Here is a 21,664-nt window from a genome sequence, read left to right on the forward strand (position 1 = left end):
CTAACCTAAGTCTTCCCTCTTTCAGTTTAAAACCATTACTCCTTGTCTTACACACTTACACTCCCTGGCGAAGAATCCTTCCCCATCTTTCCTGTAGGCCCCCTTTAAGTACTGGAAGACCACTATAAGGTCTTCCTGGAGCCTCCTCTTCTCCAGGCTGAACAACCCTGACTGTCTCAGCCTGTCTTCATAGCAGAGGTGCTCCAGCCAGACTCTTGTCTTCGTGGCCCTCCTCTGGACTTGCTTCAACAGGTCCATGTCATTCTTATGTCAGGGGCCCCAGCGCTGAATGCAGTGCTCCAGGTGGGGTCTCATGAGAGCCCAGTAGAGGGGGAGAATCACCTCCCTCATCCTGCTGGCCACGCTTCTTCTGAGGCAGCACAGGATGCAATTTGCTTTAGGTCAGGCCATGTTGAGCTTTTTGTCCACCAGCACCTCCAAGTTCTTCTCCTCAGGGCTGCTCTCAATCCTTTCTCCACCCAGCCTGTATTGATCCTGGGGGTTGCCCCAGCGCATGTGCAGTTCCTTGCACTTGGCCTTGTTGAACTTCATGAGGTTCACATGGGCCCACCTCTCAAGCCTGTCAAGGTCCCTCTGGATGGCATCCCTTCCCTCCAGCATGTCATTGATACCACTCAGCTTGGTGTCATCAGCAAACTTGATGAGAGTGCACTCCATCCCACTCTCTATGTCGCCGACGAATGTTGGAACAGCATTGGTCCCAGTACGGAACCCTGAGTTTTACAAGTTTCCATTGAACATTTGTCACTTTTTGTTATCCCCCTATACATACAGTGTTGTTTTTTAAAGACAGGGAGATCAGAATAGATGCTCAGAATAGATGTTGTCCTGAAAGCCAACTTCAAGCTTTTTAGGACTGAGGAGAAGCAGGTTAGAAACAGCCATCATGCTGAACCAGACCGCTGATCTGTGCAGTCAGATATTGCCTCTGTAGGGCATGAGCTTTCACTGATTGTGTGTTTGTGAGTAGGCTTTTTGTCCATTCCACATTTTGCTTTTTGCCTTTTGGAATCAAATAACAGACTCACTTCCTCATTCAGAAAGTTAGTTAAAGCCTAGGACAAAAAAAAATAATAAATAAATCAAAACTTAAGGGGAACTTTGGCACTCCTCCGCTTTGTCATGAGAAGTCTTCTGGGAGACAGCGTGAGGACAAGTGATGTAAAGATCACATTTTTCATTTTAGTTTGTGAGAATGACTAAGCTATGTGGTCAAGGAAATATTTTTATTTTTTCAATAATAAGGAAGCATGCAGCATCGCTGGTATTTGTTCTATTAAATCCCACAAATCCCAATGTACTTGTTTCCTGCTTGCATATCTCAGCATCAGGTTTTCTCCTGAGCCAGCCAACCATGGAAAACTTCTGCCATTCTTTCTCTTCAGCACTTGCAGACCCTCTCAGCACACTCTTGTGGTCCTCTTCTAGATTATGATTGATTTTTGGAAAAAATAGAGATTGAGAAGGAAAGGGTCTTCAGTTTGTCCTTTTGCTCATTTCCCCAATGAATTAGGTCCTTCTTCTAAAGCTGCATAATACTGTGCAAACTTGTAAACATCATATTGGACATACAGAAAGGGTTATAATCTGGGTGTCTCAAACGATGGAAACAAGCTATTGGAAGCCAAGCTTTCCAGGTCACCAGCAATAATCTACTCCTTGACAGTCTCAAAGAAAGATTAATCCTGGTGCTGTGCTTATGGGCGACTTCCCAGAACCATTCAACACCTGCCGCGTGGTGCTAACACAGCTTTTTATCAAATGGTACTCCTTGCTTCTTCAGTAATGGGTTTCTGGGTGTTTGCCTCTCATTCTCTATCCTGCAGCATTTTCACGCCCATCTTCCCTTGCAGCCTCTGCTTCTTGCCTTCATAGTGGAAGGGGGTCACAGAACTTTATCAGCCTCAGTTTTCCTCTTTGTTCTCATGTGAGAGATTTTCACTTCTCTTTTGAATGTCAGTCAGCTTCTTGTTTCTGTTAGCATCTGTGCTGCAGATGAGCATGAGAGAGTTATGTTTATGGGGCCATTCACCTGAAGGGAGGGAAATGGGCACTCCAGTCCTGCCTCAGGCTTCTTCTCTATTTCGTGTATCGATAAGATGTATGGCCCCCTGCGGCCGTAGCTGGCTGTGGGGGCAGCTTTTCCAAGAAGCGGGTGTATCTATACCCTCCCTCTCGGGCAGATAGCTGGATGTGGCTGGCTTGCTTCTTAGTAAGTGGATTAACCATTTAAAATGTTCACAGCTTGAATTTTTCTTCTGAACTTTTTTGGGGGGGGAGGTTGTGGTCTTTTTTTCCTCTGAAGGAAACTACCCACAGATAAATTTCGGGTATGCAGGAGGCTGAATATGAGTTATGCAGAGAATTTTAAATGCGGGGGGTTTATGGTAGGCACGGGGCTCCTGCAGCCTAGAACAGGGCACATCTGAAGAGGTCACAGTCTGGGATTTTGACACCCACACAAACAATTGGAGACATTTCTAGGAAGTCTAAAGAATAATTGTAAATTACATCCTCTGTCCATTCACGATTTAAGCCAGCCTAGGGAAAAAATTTATTATTGTGAGTTGATTATTATGATCATTTACAAATAGGAAGTATTCGAGTAACAGATAAGCCTATTACATCTATCAATATATCGGAAGCCTTCATCAGATTAAGTCTTGCTGGAGACAGCAGTGATCCAAAGTTATTTTAACATGAATTACCCTGCTTTAACAAACGGAGTCAGTGGTTTTAGTGTTCTTCAGTAATCAGCACTCCTGTTGCCAAAGATGTCTGGAGGCAAGGAGTGGGTTAAAGATGGAGTTTACTCTTGCCTCTGCCTGAGTAACTGGAGAAAGGTATATATAACTGAAGGCATTATATTACAATGTGTATTAAGGTTGGAAAAGGTACAACAATTAACCTCTGGTTAAAAACTAAAGGCTCAAATTAAAACAGCTCAGTTTTAGCCTTTCCAGCAGTCCTACATTCACAAATAAAAGGTAGAACTTCAAAAAGGATTAAAACAATGTTTTGCTTCATTTCTCAGGATGGAAGACTACCTTCTCATTTGCAACACTTTCTGCCTGCAGGTTTGCACTTTCATTTGAGCTTTGAATGTAAGCCAAGTCAATATGTCAATAAAACTCTTCACTTTCCTTTAGATGTACTTTTAACTAAGGCCACTGTCAACTATGTCAGTGCAATTCCTGGAAAAGCTTTTCTGGGTAACTTGTTCTTCCTTTGTAAGCTGGATGGCTGCTTGTGTGTTCATGTGGAGCCATAGCACAGCATTTGCCATTGTTCCCTGAGTTTATTTTTGCTTTTAATTCCTCAGTCTCACAAAGCAGAGTTGTTTCCTCAGTTTGCATTTTGTCCTATTCTAATAGGTTTAGCATTTTTAATTGCTGACATGTTATATAGCCTCCATAAAGTGGGAAGCATGTTCCGGGTCTGACAGTCATAGTTTCCCTGCTGCACTCTCCCACCGACGTAAATAGACATTTACTTTATTTTGGACCTATAAGTGGCACCATGAACTCTGAGGGAATATACAATGTGAAACTTGAGCTCAAACTGAGTAATGTGACTGAAGAAGGAAGTTTTATTCAGTATGCTGTAGCTCACTGCCATCAACAGAGAAATTAGTTTCTGCAGGTATCTGTATTTACTCTGTGTTTTTGAGAACACAGCACGTGTGTGTGTGTTTGAGCATCCACCTGGGAACACTTTGGACTTACCACTGCAGTAACTGGTCTTAAAAATAGTTGAGTGCTTTGTTTTTTCCCATGTCCCCACCACTGCTACAGCTTGCCGTGCTCCATACTCTTACTGTGGTGAGGCTTTTGTAATCTGTATCAGGCCTTTAAAACTGTATCTGAAGATCCCATGGGAAGCATTTATCAGAACCAACTGCAAGGGCACAAAGCACCCCATTTTGCAGTGTCAAGCAGGTGCTGCAATACAAAATCTAACACTGATTGAAGCTGTTTCTTTAACCTGTTACTCCAGTAACACCTGTCTCACTGTATTTCTTTGAATCTAGCTTGTTCCTCTTTGTGCTACTTTGAAGGACATTAATGCTGCTAACAGTCTTGTCTTCATCTATTTTCATATTAATAAAGGTGTTCTGAGCTGTCTTGGCTCTGGCTGTGGTGGTTTAGCTTTTATAATACAGATTTTTCACTGTAATTAAATGGTGACAATGAATCAGCTTGTTGATTTCAACATAAATAACTTCCCTGAAATCATACTTTAAACAGCACAGGTCATTATCTACTACTCTCTCTCCTCTTAACAGTAGACTTTTGTTCGAAAGTATAGTACTGTGCATTTGCCTGGTTCTTTTATCCTGGTAGATAACAGTGTAAGGCAGAAACCAAGAGTTATAAAGTAGAACTGTGATAGCCAGAAAGTTTGATTGCACTGTATTAATTTATTATTAGATAGAATTGCAAAACTGGTGTTGGGACATTGTAAGTATAAAGTCCCTCAGGTTAGCCATTTCTTCTACCTTCTATTCTGGAAACTGAGGAATAGTGAGTGGCTGTAATGAGCCAGAGCAAAGATGAGGTTGGTTGAGCAGTTCAGGGACTTCCCTGACTGATTTTTCTAGTTCAGCCTTGGGAAAGGTCAAAGCAGACAGCCTGCACTGCAGTGGCAGTAGCAGAATTTGGCAAAATATGGCAACTGCTTGCTACCCATACAGCCATGGTGTTCAGTTCAGAGACCGCAGAGTAATCTTTTAGGCTTTTAGAAGATTTGGACCTGTCATGTATGTCAAGTTTAGCGGGAAATTTGAGGAGTTATTTTCCCCAGAGACATTTTTCCTCATCACCTGCATGAGTCAGAGAAAGATTTTCCCAATGCCACTCACAGAAGTGTTAACAGAAATTGTCAGCCTCCACACATGCATCTTCCCCCTTGCCCCCCAGCTGAAAGCTACATGTTTGTGCAGATTGAGTGTTCCTCTGGTATCACAGAAATTATTTAAATGGGCTGCAGAAATAAGAATCAGGGGGAAAATGGAGGGAGACACACCAGCTGCAGTTTCTCTCCAGCTGTCATTCACCAGAACCATTGCAAATTTGCACAAACACCACGGCTGCTGCACTACCAATGGGCAAAAACGGGATAAGGGAGTACAACGTGCTAAATAATACAGCCCTTGCTCAGGGTCTTTACAGGCTGAAAATGCACAGGTCGGATGCAAAGCTAGTCCAAGGCTTGGGTCTTCTTGACATTATGCCTGTTCATGCTACAGCAGGTTTGGCCCACGATGTTGCATGTTTGGCTTTCACAGAGATGATACATCATAGCAGAGGGTTGTTTTTTTCTTCTGCCTTAATCCTGCAAATATTTGTTTCTGAAGTTTTTATACCCTTCCTTGGCATTGCTATTGTTGAAGAGTCTCATCAGTGAGGAGGGCTGCAAGGATCTGGCCGTAAGGCAGTATAATCTTGGGGTACTATGTGAACAATAGCCTATTTTACCATCTGGCAAAACGCTTAGCCACACATCTACAGGTGAGAAGAGGAATGCTGCTGAAGTCCATAGCGCCACATGGGAAGGAGGCGACTCAAGCTGCTGTTCAGGGTTGGGCATTGAGTCACGTTCATCCCTGGCAGCTGGGAGGTAGGGTCAGGTGTTAGTTCCTGCAGCTCACCGCCTGCTCCGGGGCTCTGCTTCCACCGCTCCCAGGAGGAATGGGTCTGAACTTCGTCACTGTTCTGGCTGTTCTGGCAGTCGTGGTTGGTCAGACATCCGAGAGTAAGTAAAGTTGTACTTTATTTCTATACTTCTGTACCCTATTCTATACCCTAAAAGTAGAAGAAAAAAAACCCCAAAGGGTGTCCACCTGGCATTGCGTCTGCTTGAGCCTCTGCAGCTCCATATGGAACCGCAGATGATAGCTTAAAGGTCTGTGCTGTAGCATGGGAAGATTTAAAAAGTGGAACCAGGCTGTCTTAAACTGCATAAAACAATTGGCATTTGCTTCAGTCAAGTCAGGGCTTCACCTGAGCGTTTCCTTGATGTTTCCACAACAGATATGGGGACTTTATGATTCCATAAAATGACTTAAGCAAGGAAAAGCCAAGTGGATTATTTGTCAAAGCAAACATTATCAAGAACATTGTTGCTGAGAGATTTTAACTGCTGAAGGTATAAGACCTTTAAAGCAGTGATTTCCTGAGGGAACACCTAAGAAAATGTCACTGTTTGTTTAAAGGGGTCTCTCTAGTTCAGCTGCATTTTCCTCCTTTCAAAGCTTCTCGAGAGGGAATAGGTTCAGAAAACCACTTGGTCTTTTTCCTTTAAAGTGAAATTGCCCTGGATGGCAAAGATTTAAAAAAGATTTTTATGCAAACTTCACATAACTCTTCTCTCTCAGCAGAAATGCAGTTTTACATGCAGATTTGCTCTGCGTTTGGTGCAGCACATCTCAAGGAGTCAGGAAATCTAGTAACACTTGCTTTTGTCTTCTTGCATTTCATCAAAATTAAAAAATTTAAAAAAAAAATTCAGCCAGTGCTGTGCTTGAATTCTTAGTTTTCCTTTGTAATTTTCTACTGTAAAATAAGCTGTGTTCATAGAGAACATAACTCAGATTCTGGAGCACTTCAGCCTTTGAGATGTTCCTTTCTCAAGCTCCACCGGTTTCAGTAGGAGTAGGAATTGTGGAGTTTGTTGAAAATTTAGAGAGCACATGGACAAAATCTGCCTTAAAATTTTATCCTGTTAAAATGGCCACTGCACTTGCTGGCATGAGAAAACTCTGAAGTGCTCTTTTATTAGATATATGATCTGGCCAGTCATCAAGATCTTGCATAATAGGACTGGCACATACCTGCACAGGTCAAAGTAAATGTTCTCTTAGAACACTCTTTTATACTGAACCATGTGGCCCAGGGGAAATACCTTTACCACCTAAATTTCCTCATGCAAACATGCTCCATACTTAGCACCAATATTCAAACAGCAGAACCCACAACAAAAATGGGCAAAACTGAATGTAGCTACACAGGTACAGGCACACCCTACCCTGTTCTGAACTACATTTAGGGTTAACCCTAACTAGAGTTACGCTTCTTAGGCTGGCCATTATGCATCCATTTATGTGAGAGTGCCAGGTGCTGCCACACCTGCAGTGAAGTGGGCAGCACTGCATGACAGAGTATACACCAGCTTTGACTGGTTCGTTTGAATTTCAATTTGAGAAGACAGAAGCTCTTTTTCAGAACTCCAACATGTATTTAATCTTGAAAATATGAAGGGAGAAATTTGCTAATTCCTATACAGTAAAAGCATCCAAACCAAGTGTTGAATGCTACAGGGTAGGAATAACAACTAAATAAGATTGTCCAAGTCTTCCTTAAAGAGTTAGCTGGAGTTATCCAAGTTATTCCTACAATATCCTAGCTACTCCAGTAATGCTGGTCAGAGTGAGGGTGATCTGTGCAGTGTGGGAGATGGGCTCCCTCTTACCAAGTTGCATTGCTTTACAGAAAAAAAATGTATATTCACATGACAGCTTCTTTTTCATCTTGATGTGCAAGACATTATGTGTTTTGTTTTTGCTAGGAATAGCACAAATTTCACCTTCTGATAAGGCATTGGAAACTAGTGTTTGCTGGTCCACATCAATATTACACTGTGTTTTGCCAGTTTTCAGCTTGCATTTCCTAGATGCTCTGTAGCCCAGACAGGGACAGGGGACAAACAGCTTGCAAAATGATAGCATGATGGACAAATGCCCATTTGAAAATCATGACCTGTATGACATACCCATCTGTCTGTTCATCTCTACTCAGCCTTCCAGCCTTGAAAATGTCCATAGGAACAGCAGTCCTCATAGCAGAACCGGAAAAGCAACACTGCATAACTTCATTTGGGTTTGGCCACAAAATTTTATAGTATGATTTGTTTGTTTATATATAATGATTTGTACTTTATTTACAGTTATTTCTACCACTTCAGCAGGTATAGGATCTCTTCTATCTTTTGTTTATCTCTTTTTTCAGAATTAAGCTTTAACTGTGTGTATTAGCAAGCAGTAAAAATAGTAGGATGCATTAGAGCATTTTTCAGCATTTGAGTTCCCCTCTCACCTCCAGCTATTAAGCAGCCTCCTTGTTTTTACAAAGTAGAGCTATGCTACATTTGCCAAAGATTCTAGCATCCTCCTTTGTTCACCTGCCAACCAGGATCACAGCCTTCTGCTAAATGAAGTAGTTATTGACTTGCTTTAGGTTAAGCTGAAAAGACCTGCTTTGAGGTAGTGAACTCAAAAACAGCCTCACATTTTAGATGAGAGAAACATTTTCTGGCAGCTTCATGTGCACATGAGTACTCAGTAGTTAATGTAAAGTGTAGGTGATGTAATAGTAAATTTCCTGCCAAGGACACAGCCTGGATTGTATGTTCATAAATAACAATCCTGGATTAAGAGCTGAAACTTGTCTATGGAAATGGTTGTATCGAGACCAGTGCACTTCAATACGTCTCATGTTCTGACTAAGCAAGACATTGATCTGATTAATCAATGCAAAGGGGGGTTTCCAGATGTACAAAGCCTACTTTGTAACCGCAAAAGAGTTCCATTAGGAAACACTAATGACCGCTACTAATAGCCCTAGGTGTGCCAAAGTTGTGCAATCAGTGCAGAGCTGCATCAGCTCATGGTGAACTCGAGGCTCCTTAGCAGCACATCTTACATCTCAGCACAGGTACAGAAAGTGCCTCAGGTTTACGGATCTCGCCATGCAAGAGACACTGCCCCTCAGACCACACACCATGTTGGGGGAACCCATTCTGCGTAGCAACTACTTGCACTTTTGCTGGGCTGCCTTAGTTTGCGTAAGTGCAAGAACTCTCCTCCTGGTTTTTTGGCTGCATGGAAGAACATCCGCAGTGTGGCTTTTCACTCACCAGTCCATGGGTCACATCCAGTTCAGAAAGGTCAACTAAGTGCTCTCCCAGCAGTCCTGACAGGCTCCCCTGTGCTGCCAGCAGGATCCAGGAGGGACCACTGAAGGCCTGGTCAAAACACTAACTGCTGGAGTGAAACCTGCCAGGAAAAGAGCTGCACAAGGCAGCAGGGTTGGGTCTGGAGCAGACAGGAATGAAGACAGGGACCAAAAGTACCTTTCCTACTATTCTTACCAAGAACCCAGCTTTTCCTATCATCTTCAGCCAAAAGAGGCCAAAATGAAACCAAGCATAGTTAAGCGCAAGCACAGGGGTGGGGAACACAATGGCTTTATCACTCACTATCTATTTCCTTGTGGCTTCACTTCCTCTTTTTTCTGCATCTGTCCCCCCTCATAAGGCAAAGACCTGCCTTGCTGTGTTAAATTTTCTACAGAAGAGGCTGGCTGAACCAATGACTGCTGTGTTTCTTCTTGCCAGCAGTCTGTCCTATGCATATTGAGACATTTACCCAGTCCTACCTGCCTAAAAACTACATCCAGAGAGCAGAAGAACAGCCACCAGCTACTGCTACTGTATGCCATAGGAGGGCTCTTCATCAGACACTACAGTTTCTATAAATGGGTAGGCAAATCTAAGAATATCAGCTTGAAACTGAAGGAGGGAAATGTTCTTTCTTGCACCAGAAACTGAGCAGGCAGCAATAATTGCTTTTAATATTTTTTGCCTGGACCCTAAATGACATAGCCTTCCTCAGCTGTTTAACACGTGGCTCTCAAGTTTAAGAATGATGGTGAAAACAGCAAAGCAGAAAGGATAAGAAAAAGTTTCTATGGACTGAGTTTGGCCAGGTAGCAGATAGGAAATGGAAAATGAAAGTTTTCAGCCTCAAAGAGACTTGACACTGATCAAGTGAACAGAAGTGTAAAGACAGATACCACGAACAATACTTGTGGAGGTCTTGTTCCATCAGAGTTTCATCCTTGTTTTTGCTGCGCATCATCCTCTAGCACTTCACTTCAATAACATCAGTTCAAACTCACCAGGTCTCACAGACTTTGGGGATCTTTTTCCAGTTAAGAGCAACATTTTACTAAAAGAGCTTCTAACAGGTCGAGCTGAATGCAGATGAGAACAGTAATCTCTAATTGGCAACTTTTTATCCCTTCCACCCTAAGAAGTGACTGATGACCGTGCCACCAAGATTTGACAGGTTTCCGAGGAAACAAACGAGCATTCATGTCATCTGGGAAGCCATATTCAGGAAACAGAAGAAATAGCAGTAAATATCATGTCGTTTGGAAACTGCTTCTTTGAACACTTCTTGTTACCTTCTGCCACAATTTGTTTTCCTTGTGACCAGCAGCTCCTCTTTCCCATCCTCCTGTTTAACCTCAGAATCATTGTGTCCTTCCTCTTCCTCGCCCGAGTACTGATTCAGGGTGTTCACCAGCTCCAGGAACACAGCATCGCTGAGGAGGACTGATCCTGAAATAGTTTCTTCCACTCCATGAGCCTTCCCATCATAGTTATTAATAAGTTCTTCAATGAAAGTTTCATCTTCTTCCTTCACCTCATCTCCCATGTAAGGGATATTACACAGAATGTTTTCATACTCCACCATGAAATTCTGCTGGAGAGGGGACCAGGAGTACATAATGGGCATCAGTGCCACCGTGTTCAGTGCCCTCATGTACATCATTTGGCTTGGAAATCCCGGGAAAATGCTCTCAACTGTACACTGTTTTAGGAACGGATGCCCGCTGACCAGCTTCATCAATCGCACCAGCTGGACCCAAAGCTTCTTACAGTCTTCATTCAGAATTTGAGTCTTTTCATGAACCTTCACAAAGCTGGCCACAATGTGAGCCTTAGCTCCCATTACTTACTTGAAAACAATTAAAGCTCCCAAACTTAAGTTCTTGTGCTACATTCCTTGAACAACAAGCACTGTAATTCAGAATTTCAGGGATTTTCTTTTTTGTTTTAGAAAAAAGTCAAGTGGTTTTTTTTCACATGTACTAAACAACTTATTCTCACTAGAAAGTCAAAGCTTTTTCTCTCTACTTCTTTTGAAATTGATAAAGCTATACATAGCATGTTAAATAAATACAGTACAACGAAAATATCAGGACTATTGAATTCTGCGAGCCACATACATCTGCAAAGGAGGTCCTTTTTAGGTATCCTTGAGAGAGAAGGTGAGGTGAGTGAAGGTATTATTCTAGTTAATATCTTGCTTGCACTCTGCAAAGTACTTAACTTGCTCCAGTGGACTTTTCTGCAAGATTGAAGATAGATGCCACCCAAAAATATGCAACAAAATCTTCAAAAAGGAGTAGGTCTTTCCCTGGTGAGATTTGCCAGGGAAGAAATATCAAAACAGATAATACACTGAAATAACAGCAGAGCAGTCCCTGAGTGGACAGACCTGTCTCAAGATCCATTGCTAAGCTTGCTGATTTTTTCAGTGGCTCCTTTACCTTTCTGGTTAAAGAGGCTTAGTGTCAGAAAACAGGTCTAAATAACGTTTGGGTAAGCAACTGTGGATTTCTGGTTGTGGCATTGAGCTACAGAGACAAATGAAGTGAGCAGCAGTGAAAAAAAATGTCTTTGGTTAATGGCACACACAAGTCCATGCAAACATCCTTGTGGAAAATCACAGTTCTTTCCTTTTAACCATGGTTTAGGCCAATTATTACTAATAAGACTGATCTAATTGCTGAAGCCACAAAAAATGTATGGTATTAGGTTGGGATGAAATCATTAGCTTTGCTTAATACCTCCTGGTTCCTTCCCACTTGTGGGATTAGATTGTAGTTACAGTAATAATGGACTGGGCAATGAAGCTGCAGGATGGCTCAGTGCTCCAGGAGAACAGTGTCCCCTCTCCTGAGGCTCTGGGGAAATACCGGAATTCCTTGGCTCACTGCCCTGAGCGTTCTTCACATTGGGGGTGGGGGGTGGGGGTGGGGAGGGGGGGAATCACTTTTTCAACAGATTCCCATTTAAAAAGGTACCAGTTACCACAATTGCCTCTGTCAAGACAATGTTTCTGACACTTTCATGTTGTCTGACAAAAAGACCCTGATGTCACGTATTAATCTGTGACTCAAAGATAATTTCTGTCTTCCATACTGTAACTATACTTTCAAGCACAGAACAACAATAACAAAAATTATTTAAAAGCGACAGCTTCTTTTTCATCAAAAAAGATGATGCAGATCAGAATTCCTCAAGGCAAACACCCACACAAACCTCTAAAAGCAAGACAGCCTCCTCAAGCACACACGTCAAATAAAAAGTTACTAGCAGCCTCTCACTCTGCATAAGAAATGTTTTTGCCTCTTTAGCAAGAATATAAGCTCCACCTCATTCAAACTTTATACAAAATTTCAGTCTGCTTTCTGTTGGCGTATTCACCAGCTGTACATGCAGTCAGCTGCATATTCTCAGGCTGAGAGGCACAGGTTTTTGTGTAGCTGCATGACTTAGATGTCAGTGGCTTAATGCTCCAATTCAAAGATCAACTGAGCATCAGATAATTGAATTCACTCTAAAACTGCTAGTCTAGTTATGTAAGCAGTATGTAAAGATGCAATGATAAACAAGTTTCTAAAAGATGCAGTTCCTGTTGGCTAAGTTCCTGGCAAAAGGGCAGTCTGTCATGAGTGGCCAGTGAGATGCTCATAAGTCCACCTGGGTGGACCAAGAATTTTGCTTCATTTTCTTTAAAGTTTGTGTATATTTTTCCTTATAAAGCTATAAAAGTACATCAGTATTAATTTCTTAATTTTTGGTTATAAAGTGTTCAAATGACTAACATAGTGCTATATAGTACAGTATATTGCACTATAAAAAGGGTGATAACAGATGTTTCAGGTCTGAGGATCAAAGTGAATGACATTTCTGAGTATGTAAAGTGGGATGAGGGCAAGAGATGGCAGCCAGGCACTGGAGAAACCAGGTGAAGAAAAGTTCAGGAGACAGGTGTCTTATCTCAAGACCTTCTGGAATATGCAGCTGTTCCGCGGGAGGCTGAGAGTGTTGGGCTTAACAAGTGCTTTAGTTTACTAGACCCCAAAGAAGCAGAGGACTAGACCTCTCCAAAACGCACAGCTGGCAACCTCAGGTCGAGTTCAAAGAAGGTACCTTTCCTTGAGTTTTTATCCCATGTGATCCTTCTGCCAGGAGCTAACTGGCAATAACAAAAGTTCATAGTGCCACTGAAGCTCTCTTGAGCCCTCAGGGGAAAAAAAAAAAAAAAAAGACAAAAGCAAAGGACAACAGGGAAATAATACAGGTAATGTTCAACTTTTAATTAATCCATCTGCACCATATGATTATTTATCATCCTCTCTGGGTTGCTGAGGAGGCAACTGCTATGCCAGCTGCTTGCTTTCACCCTCCTTTTCAACTGTGAAATCCCAGGGCTCTGTCATCAGCCTCACCGGTACGAAAGCCCCCTGCAAGCTGCAGTGGACAGTGTGACTGGTCTTCAGCGACTCCTGCTACGTTGCTGGCTCCTCAAGCTCACTGCTACAGCTTTGCCAGCATCTAAATTGTTGTTTGCTACAGCAACTACAGCACTAAGCAAGCACTCTTGTAAGGAACAGAGCACACCATCTTCTTGCTCACAGGAAAATTCTTAAAAAGACTTCTCATTCCCTTCTTACAGGAACTGCAACTCATTCTCCTGCTTTTATTTTTCTTGCTCTATGACTCTTGCGCTCCAGGACTAAATGATTACTTAAGGAACAGCATGATTTACAAGCTAGGGGAAAAAAAAATATCAAAACAAATAGAAAGAAGGCTCTTGACCCATTTCTCCCAGATTAATTCATGGACAGGGACACAGGGGTCTTTGCTGTGCTCAGTCTGAAGCACTGCTTTGATCCTGAGACCCTCACATACTAGATAAATCCCTGAGCCACATGGCTTTTCTTGTCCTTGAGCTGATGGAGGGAATGCCCTTTAGAAGATCTATTTCTGTGCTACAGCAGAAGAAAATCAAGCACCACATTGTTAGTAATTGTCATCAAAAAATCTAAAGTTAAGGATCTGCTTTTTAGGGTTCAGGGACTTGTTATTTTCAAGATGGTAAGAGCAAGCAGGAAAAAACCTGCAGATCATTCCCTAGTGGAGACACATTCATCCATGGGATCCCTTGGGGCAAAATAAAACACCAAAACCCAGCAACAGCATTAACAGTTTCAAAGAAAAAAGCTAATGGGCTTGATTCAACCTCACAAGGCAGAGCTTTTAAATGATACTTCTGACACTTCCTGTGTCATTAACGTTGGTGTTCTTCCACAAATAAAGCACTTAGATGTTTTTTACTGTATTTCACTGCAACAAGCCTTTACATACGTGTGCATAAGGAGAAGTGGAGGAAACTGTTCCTTAGACAACAAAACCACCCATCTGTCGTGTGGGAGAAGCTGAGAGGACGGTATCTCATCCCATAAGCTGTAAAGATAACTAACCCCTGACACCTCTCTAAAATGCCCTTCCACTAATGCGTGCGGCATGGGGAGCGAACAGGAGCCACAAGTCTGTATGCAAGTAGAGGGCTAGGACCTCACTGGGATCATGAATCATGGTGGGATGGACCACATGACTGATGTGCTGCCATGGAGGGATGTGGGCTTCTAAGAAGAACAGTCTGGAAGGCAAGGAGATGCAGTTGCCCTTTATACAAAAGAGCAGTAGGAATGCATGGAGCTCTGCTGGGGGATTCATGACGAGCCTGCTGAGAACTTATGGGTCAGGATTAGTGGGGCAGATCAACATGGGTCATGTTGTAGTGGGTGTCTACTATAGACCTCCTGATGAGGAAGAAGTAGATGCGGCCTTCTTCAAACCACTTAAAAAAGCCTCACGTTCAAAAGCTCTGGTCCTTATGGGGGACTCTATCCACCCTAATATCTGCTGGAAGGACAACACAGCAGTGGTCAAGCAATCTACAAGATCTCTTGTGTGCACTGATGACATCTTCCAGCACAAGTACTCAAGGAACTATCAAGGAAGAGTGCTCAGCTGGACCAGATACTTGCAAAGAAGGAAAAACAGGTCAGGGGCATGAAAGTCAGAGGCAGCAGTGTCCATAAGATGGTGGAGTTCATCCATAAGATGGAGCAGGGCAAAAAGCAAGATCACACCCTGGAAGTCAGGAAAGCAGATTTACAACTTCTTCAGAGACCTGCCTGGAAGAATCCCATGGAATATAAGGGGTCAAGGACAGCTGGCTGATATTTGAGGATCGCTTCCAAGCTTTAGAAAGGTCTGTCCCAACAAACAGAAAATTAGAGCAAAGTGGCAGGAGACCTGCATGGATAAGCACAGATCTCCTAACTGAACTTGAGCATAAAAACATAGTGCGGAACAAAGAGGTGGAAGCAGGGGCAGGTGACCCAGGTGGAGTATAGAGTTTCTGTCTGACCATACAGGAATGCGGTTAGGAAATCCAGGGCTGAGCTGGAGGTGAACCTGGCAAGGGATGTGGTGTGTAGCAGGAAAGAATTCCACAAGCACATAAATAGCAAAAGAAAGAGAAGGGAATATATGAACCTGCTGCTGAATGGGGCATGAAGTGGTGACAAATGACACGGATAAAGCTGACATACTCAGTGCCTTCTTTACCTCACTCTTTACTATTCAAACTGGCCTTCAAGAATCCCTGAGACCAGAGGGAAAGTCTGCAGCAAGGAAGACGTCATCAGTGGAGGAGGACCAAATCCTGGAGCATTTGAAAAAACTGGACCTACATAAGGCCACAGGGACGGATGGGATGCACACCCACCAGTGCTGAGGAAGCTGGCTGATGCTGTGAGGCCACTGTCAATTAGCTTTGAACAGTCACGGTGACTGGCAGAGTTCCTAAAGACTGGAAGAGAGCAAATATAACAAGAAGGGCAAGGAGGAAGATCCAGGGAACTACAGGCTGGTCAACTTCACCTCAGTCCCTGGCAAGGTGATGGAGAAAATCCTCCTGGAAAGCATTTCCAAAGATCTGAAGGACACGACAGTGATCAGCAGTAGTCAGCATGGATTTATGAAGGGGAAATCATGCTTGACCAAGCTGATAGCCTTCTACAGTGGGTGACTAGCCTAGTGGTCAAAAGGAGAGCCCTGGATGTCTACCTCTACTTCAGTAGTGCCTTTCATACTGTCTCCCATAACATCATCATAGACAAGCTGACAACATACTGGTTAGATGAGTGAATAGCGAGGTGGATGGAAAACTGGCCAAATGGCCAGAGGGCTGTGATCAGTGGTGCAAAGAAAAATTGGAAGCAAGTCATCAGTGGTGTACCCCATGGGTCTACATGGGAACCAATACTGGTCAACATCTTCATTAATGGCTTGGATGATGGGACAGAATGTGCCCTCAGCAAGTCTGCAGATGATAAAAGACTGGGAGCAGTGGCTGATGCACTACATGGTTTTGGTGCCTTACAGATAGACCTCAACAGGCTGTAGAAATGAGTAGAGAAGAATCTTACTGAATTCAACAAGGGGAAATGCAAAGTCATGCATCCGTGGAGGAATAATGCTAGGCAGCTGTACATGCTGGGATCCAGTACGGAAGGGAAGAAATCTGTTCGGTTCATCTGCTTGGTTCACAGGACCTTCAGGGGCTGATAACGAGGGAAAGGGAACCAATACGTTATTTGCTAGAGATCATCACAGAGAATGGATGCTTGCCTCATAAAATGGTATTAGTTATGCTAACCACATCAACAGGGGTTGGGAGCAGGGGGTCACACCATCGAGGGAGGTGATCCTTTCCCTCTACTCAGCACTAGTGAGGCCACATCTGGAGTGCTGGGCCCAGTTCGGGGCTCCCTAGTACAAAAGAGACATGGACTTACTGGAAAGAGTCCAGCAAAGGACCCCAAAGATGATGAAGGGACTGGAGCATATTGCATATAAGGAAAGGCTGAGAGAGTTGGAATGTTTAGCCTGGACAAGAGAATGCTCAAGTGAGTTCTCATCAAGGTATTGTAACCGTCATTCCCATACCTGATGGGAATGAATGAAGAAGAGGGAGCCAGGGTCTTCACAGTATTGCCCACTGACAGGACAAGAGGGAAGGGGCACAAACTAAAGCGCAAGAAATTCAACCTGAACACAGAAAAACACTTTTTTTGTTGTGAAGGTGGTCAGACACTGGAGCAGGTTGCCCGGATATGTTGTGGAGTCTTTGTCCTCGGAGATACTCAAAGGGTGTCTTGGCATGGTCCTGGGCAATCAGCTTCAGGTGGCCCTGCCTGAGCAGGAGGGTTGGATCAGATGACCTCCAGAGGCCCCTTCCCAACCTCAACCATTCTGTTATTCTGTGAAGTCAATATGACTTGTCATCTTCATATCTCTGTTGTTTCTGACATTGTTTTTACTCTTTTTAGCCTTGTTCCCTGGGGCCTTTAACTGTTGCATGAAAATTTCAGATGAAATTCCCAAAGGAATTCTCCGAAGAGTGGAGAGGTTTGAAATCCAGAGAGCTGATGGCCTGTGTCACCTAGAAGCTGTTATGTAAGAGACCTTTTGTGTCAGTCACTGTGAAAGGGGTACTGTCAAGTTAAAACCTATCAGGCGCCATTTAAACAAGTAGAATCTTAGGATGCTAACACAAACGCAATGAAAAACAAGATTGTGTGTGATTTAAGAACTGTCCTTCCTTGCGCTACTTAAACTTCTGACTGCTAAAATTGAATTTCCTTTTCAATAATATTGATCATTATTCAGCCTGCACTAACTCTGACACTTGCTCTATTTTCAGAACTGAAGAATGACTCATGCACCTTGAGACTTCTTTGGGTTTTTCCAACTATGCCAACCTTGCCTAAACTCATTAAATCAGCCTTACTTTTGTACATAAGCTACTTCTTTTTTTTTCTTTTTGTTCTTTTTTGTTTGTTTGTATGATATCACACAGTTTGCATTAAATTGATAAATTTCAAAGAAATCCTGGACATGTTTTAGTTCTAGATATTTGCATGATGATCATGACAATAATAATAATAATATTAATAATGATAAAGTGGTCTACGTATTTATTGGCCATAGAAATGTACTGGTTTGCACTGTAGTTCTTTTCAGACCCACTGAAGTAGGAAAGATTTTGCAGATTTTGAAACACAAGTGTAATCACGTAAACCTTAAATTCTAACTTGCACATATTTAAAACCAGACAAAAAGTGAGTAGACACAGTATAAAACATAAACTAAGATTGACCACTTCTAACTCTGTGGTCTTCACAGGCGAGTGATAAGTATGATTGTTTGAAAAATTTGGGGGGTTTACATTTTTTTCTTTGAAACTGACAACCAATTTTTGCTCTGGCAGTCTGTACATAGGAGGCAGAAAGTTCTGTGTGAGCCCACGGATTAGAAAAGTTAAAAAATGGATGAAGAAGAAGAAGCACAAGATTCCCAGAAAAAAAACTCATGGTGGAAAGCAGAGAAGAACTAAAATTATTAAAAAGAAATTAAACAAACAGTAATGTGATGAAGCAAGCCCCATGATGAAGACACCTATGGCATAAGGCACTGCGAACAAAGATACCAGACTTCATCAACAATGGATGATTGCAGCATTAACATGACTTTTCAGATATCTATGTGCTACAGATAGCAGTGGCAGAAAACCTCACCTGTACACAAGAACAATGCTGGTCAGATTAGCAGTCAAATGGCAAGGTGTTCCTGCCAAGGGCATGTAGCAAGTGCTCACTGTACCTCTGAGATCTACTGGTAGACTTAAATCCTCTTCTCTCCCACTCTGCTTTCATGGCAACCTTCCCTGTGATTTCTATTTTAACAACCCAGCATGCAGTTCCTTCTCATTGCTCCATTTTCCCAGTCCCATTCTTGACCCTTATTCTTCCTTCTCTGCAATCATCTTTGTGCTGTTGCCTGTTTTGTTTCTATTCTTCCAGTCAGTAATCTTTTCAAAAAACATAATTATCTTTTTTGATGAGCTCACAGCCTTCTAACAGGGATGCGGCAGCTCATCTAACTCTTCTTCCAGTTTCTAGGGAATATTGTGTACACCACGTACACTGGCGTAGCTCCACCCTCTGCCTGCTGAAATGACACGCGGGAAGCCTTCTGCCAGGAGCCAGAGCTGGGATTGCCCCGCTGACTCGCAATGTGTACAGAAGCTCTTCCTCCCCAGCACCGAGTCCGGCATGCTGGGGTGGCAGAGGGTATGGCCCTGGCTGAGACAAGCTGAAATGGCACGTTTTCCACCACTTCATTTGCACCCTGGGGCTGCACTGCCTGGACACCATACAGATCCAGCGAATGGGGTATTAGGCAGAATCCAGTCCTCCTGAGCTCAGGTCAGCAGAGCACCAGGAATGCTAAACTGCTGAAATACATTGCACTATGGTACCAGTATCTTCCCGTTTCTGGCAGTTCTGTTTATTTTCTTCTTCATGTTCTTCTCTGGATTCCAGATTTTACCTTCATGCTTCCCTCCCGAGTCACAGATGTCTGGGTGGGTTTATGATGCCATCTCAGCTCCTCAAAGTTTTTTCCATCAATGCAACAAGTGGCCTTTTAGGCGTACCCTAAGTGATGATTAAAGTATGGAGTGTATCCTAATTTCCATGCCTATTCTATCAGACATATTCAGCATTTCACAGGATTAAAGTATGCAACTAATTTTCCAGGCTGACGCAGGCATGCCTAAAGCTCCTGTGAACCGTCTGACTTACAGTATCATTAAATATTGCCACTTGGTAAAGGCAAGTCAGGAAGGTTTGGGAGATGGTTTTGGAGAAAGAAGGGAGCTGTTTTTTGGAGAAAGATGGTATTTTTTTTTTTTTTAAAGAAACTGAAACTGTGGCTCTAGATGAGACCACAGCAGTGCTGCCATCAGTAGTGGGAACTCCTGGATGCTTAGTCTGTTGGAAGGGAAGGGAAGGGAAGGGGAGGGGAGGGGAGGGGAGGGGAGCCCCTGTTGGTTTAGGCACGGGCTGCTGGGAAGCTCCATACGGTCCTGGCTTGCAGACCTGTCCTCTGCCAGTTGTGGGAATACAGAGCAGCTGCAGTTCTCTCTCCATTTTGGAGAGCAGTATCTGCTTCCTAGTGATGACCTCTTTTTGCACTGTCAGCTTTCCTCGCCCTCAGATCTTAGGTTCTTAAGTGTTCAACAATTACTGCTTCGTATTTGAAATTACAAGGCTGCTGCAGTTCCTCCTTTCATGCATACCATATAAAAGCAGCAAAATGTGATCTACGTACATTTTCATAGCTTTTAATAACTGGAATTGTTACAATGTTTTAAGACTCTGACAGATATGCAACTCAAATACTATTGAAATATTTGCATTTACTGGACCTACTTTAAAAGACAGTCTTTGATAATTTTGTTTACATCTCCCAGGTCTTCGGAGTGCGTGTTATCTTGCATCAGGTTCTCTTGGATTCAACAGATCAAACTGAGAGATTATGAGATGACAGTAGTCCTCTCCCAGCTGCCAACTGTGTTTCATGTTCGGGTTCCTGTGCATTCTTTTAGGAATTGAATTAGAAATAACTACAACTAGTCATTCAATCAAAAAAAAGCTTTCTTCCCTGTTATTGGTACATGAAGTATCAAAACCACACTTGAAAGGTCTACTGTCTGGTACAGTTTCATTTATCCCTGAACCCTGACATACAAAAAACATTAAAAAAAAACACCTTACAGTTTCCAGACCTTCACTTGAGTGACTTTACACTCTCCGTACCTAAGCATTATTTTTGACCTTTGCTATTTTGTACCTGGCAACAAAATAAAATCAATACTTTCTTTTCAGTAAAGTCATCTCAACATCTTATTTTGTGGAAGAGATTACTACGGCACATGGCTTTGTTTTCCCTGAAAATGTTGGCTTTTAAAGCTCTCTTTTCAATGGGTTTAGGTGCCTAAAGATGTAGCTGGCTGCATCTGAAAACTGATTTGAAGAATCAGTCAGCAATATGCAGGCGAGCAGAGGTTATCTTTATTCGGCAGCGCTGGGTGCGTGGGGGATCGCTCCACCAAAGTTATGCACACAGGGGGGACTTTTCAGTCCCTCCCCCTCCTTTACACAAGCTACTCATATGTTGGAAGAAGCGTTCGCCGGAGTCAAGAAGACGCTCAATATGAGTTATGCATCTTGCTCAACTCTGACACTACTTATATAGAACCGATACACATGCATATTTGTAAAGCAGAAATATAGTTGGTTAGTAGTCCCTAAGCGCGCGGTTTCACACCCCTAATTATCATGACTAAAATAAGCATTCTATCCATGTAGCTAATTGTGTTGCTGTGCTTCAGCCTTGTAGTTTGTTACTCCCTATTTTCCCATACGGGTCCCCATCTTTCTTGGCCCTGCACCTGCTTTCCCAGCAGCTGTAGCTTGTTACAGCCACGGCCTGTTGGCACAACATAATTACTTGGTCTCAGGATTCGAGAATAGCTCAAGGCTACCTTTCTTGTTAACTTCAGCACAGCAACTTCAGTACAATTCTGATTACAGGCCTGTTCTAATACCAGGCCTGGATTGTGCAGATCTTCAGAGATTCTAAAGCCATGCTTCTGCAGCCATTCTTCTGCACTCATACCCATTCATTAGTTTTCTGGGAAATAGTTTACATATTCATTACAATTCTGAGAATTCATTTACATATCTCGTGCCTGCACAATGTCCTTGAGGAGTTGTCTCTGCGCAGACTCTATTCCTCAGGGGCC

The 21,664-nt window shown here is 42.9% G+C and overlaps 1 protein-coding gene across 2 annotated transcripts; it reads left to right on the forward strand.

Annotated features, from left to right (window-relative positions):
* The first annotated feature begins 4,592 nt into the window (after positions 1–4,592).
* On the forward strand, positions 4,593–20,748 carry CCL28 (C-C motif chemokine ligand 28). 2 transcript variants are annotated; one of them, XR_005102033.1, is made up of 4 exons: positions 4,593–5,775; positions 17,343–17,469; positions 18,284–19,438; positions 20,330–20,748. XR_005102033.1 is itself a non-coding variant. In XM_037374352.1 (3 exons), the coding sequence occupies exons 1-3, from the start codon at positions 5,712–5,714 to the stop codon at positions 18,438–18,440; spliced, it is 348 nt and encodes a 115-aa protein (XP_037230249.1). In that variant the 5' UTR covers positions 4,593–5,711; the 3' UTR covers positions 18,441–19,605. The 2 variants fall into 2 exon arrangements, 1 of the variants encoding a protein (XP_037230249.1); XM_037374352.1 differs by lacking the exon at positions 20,330–20,748 and having other exon boundaries at positions 18,284–19,605.
* Positions 20,749–21,664: the final 916 nt, after the last annotated feature.

Source organism: Falco rusticolus, chromosome Z (assembly GCF_015220075.1).
Source record: "Falco rusticolus isolate bFalRus1 chromosome Z, bFalRus1.pri, whole genome shotgun sequence".
Taxonomy (NCBI): domain Eukaryota; kingdom Metazoa; phylum Chordata; class Aves; order Falconiformes; family Falconidae; genus Falco; species Falco rusticolus.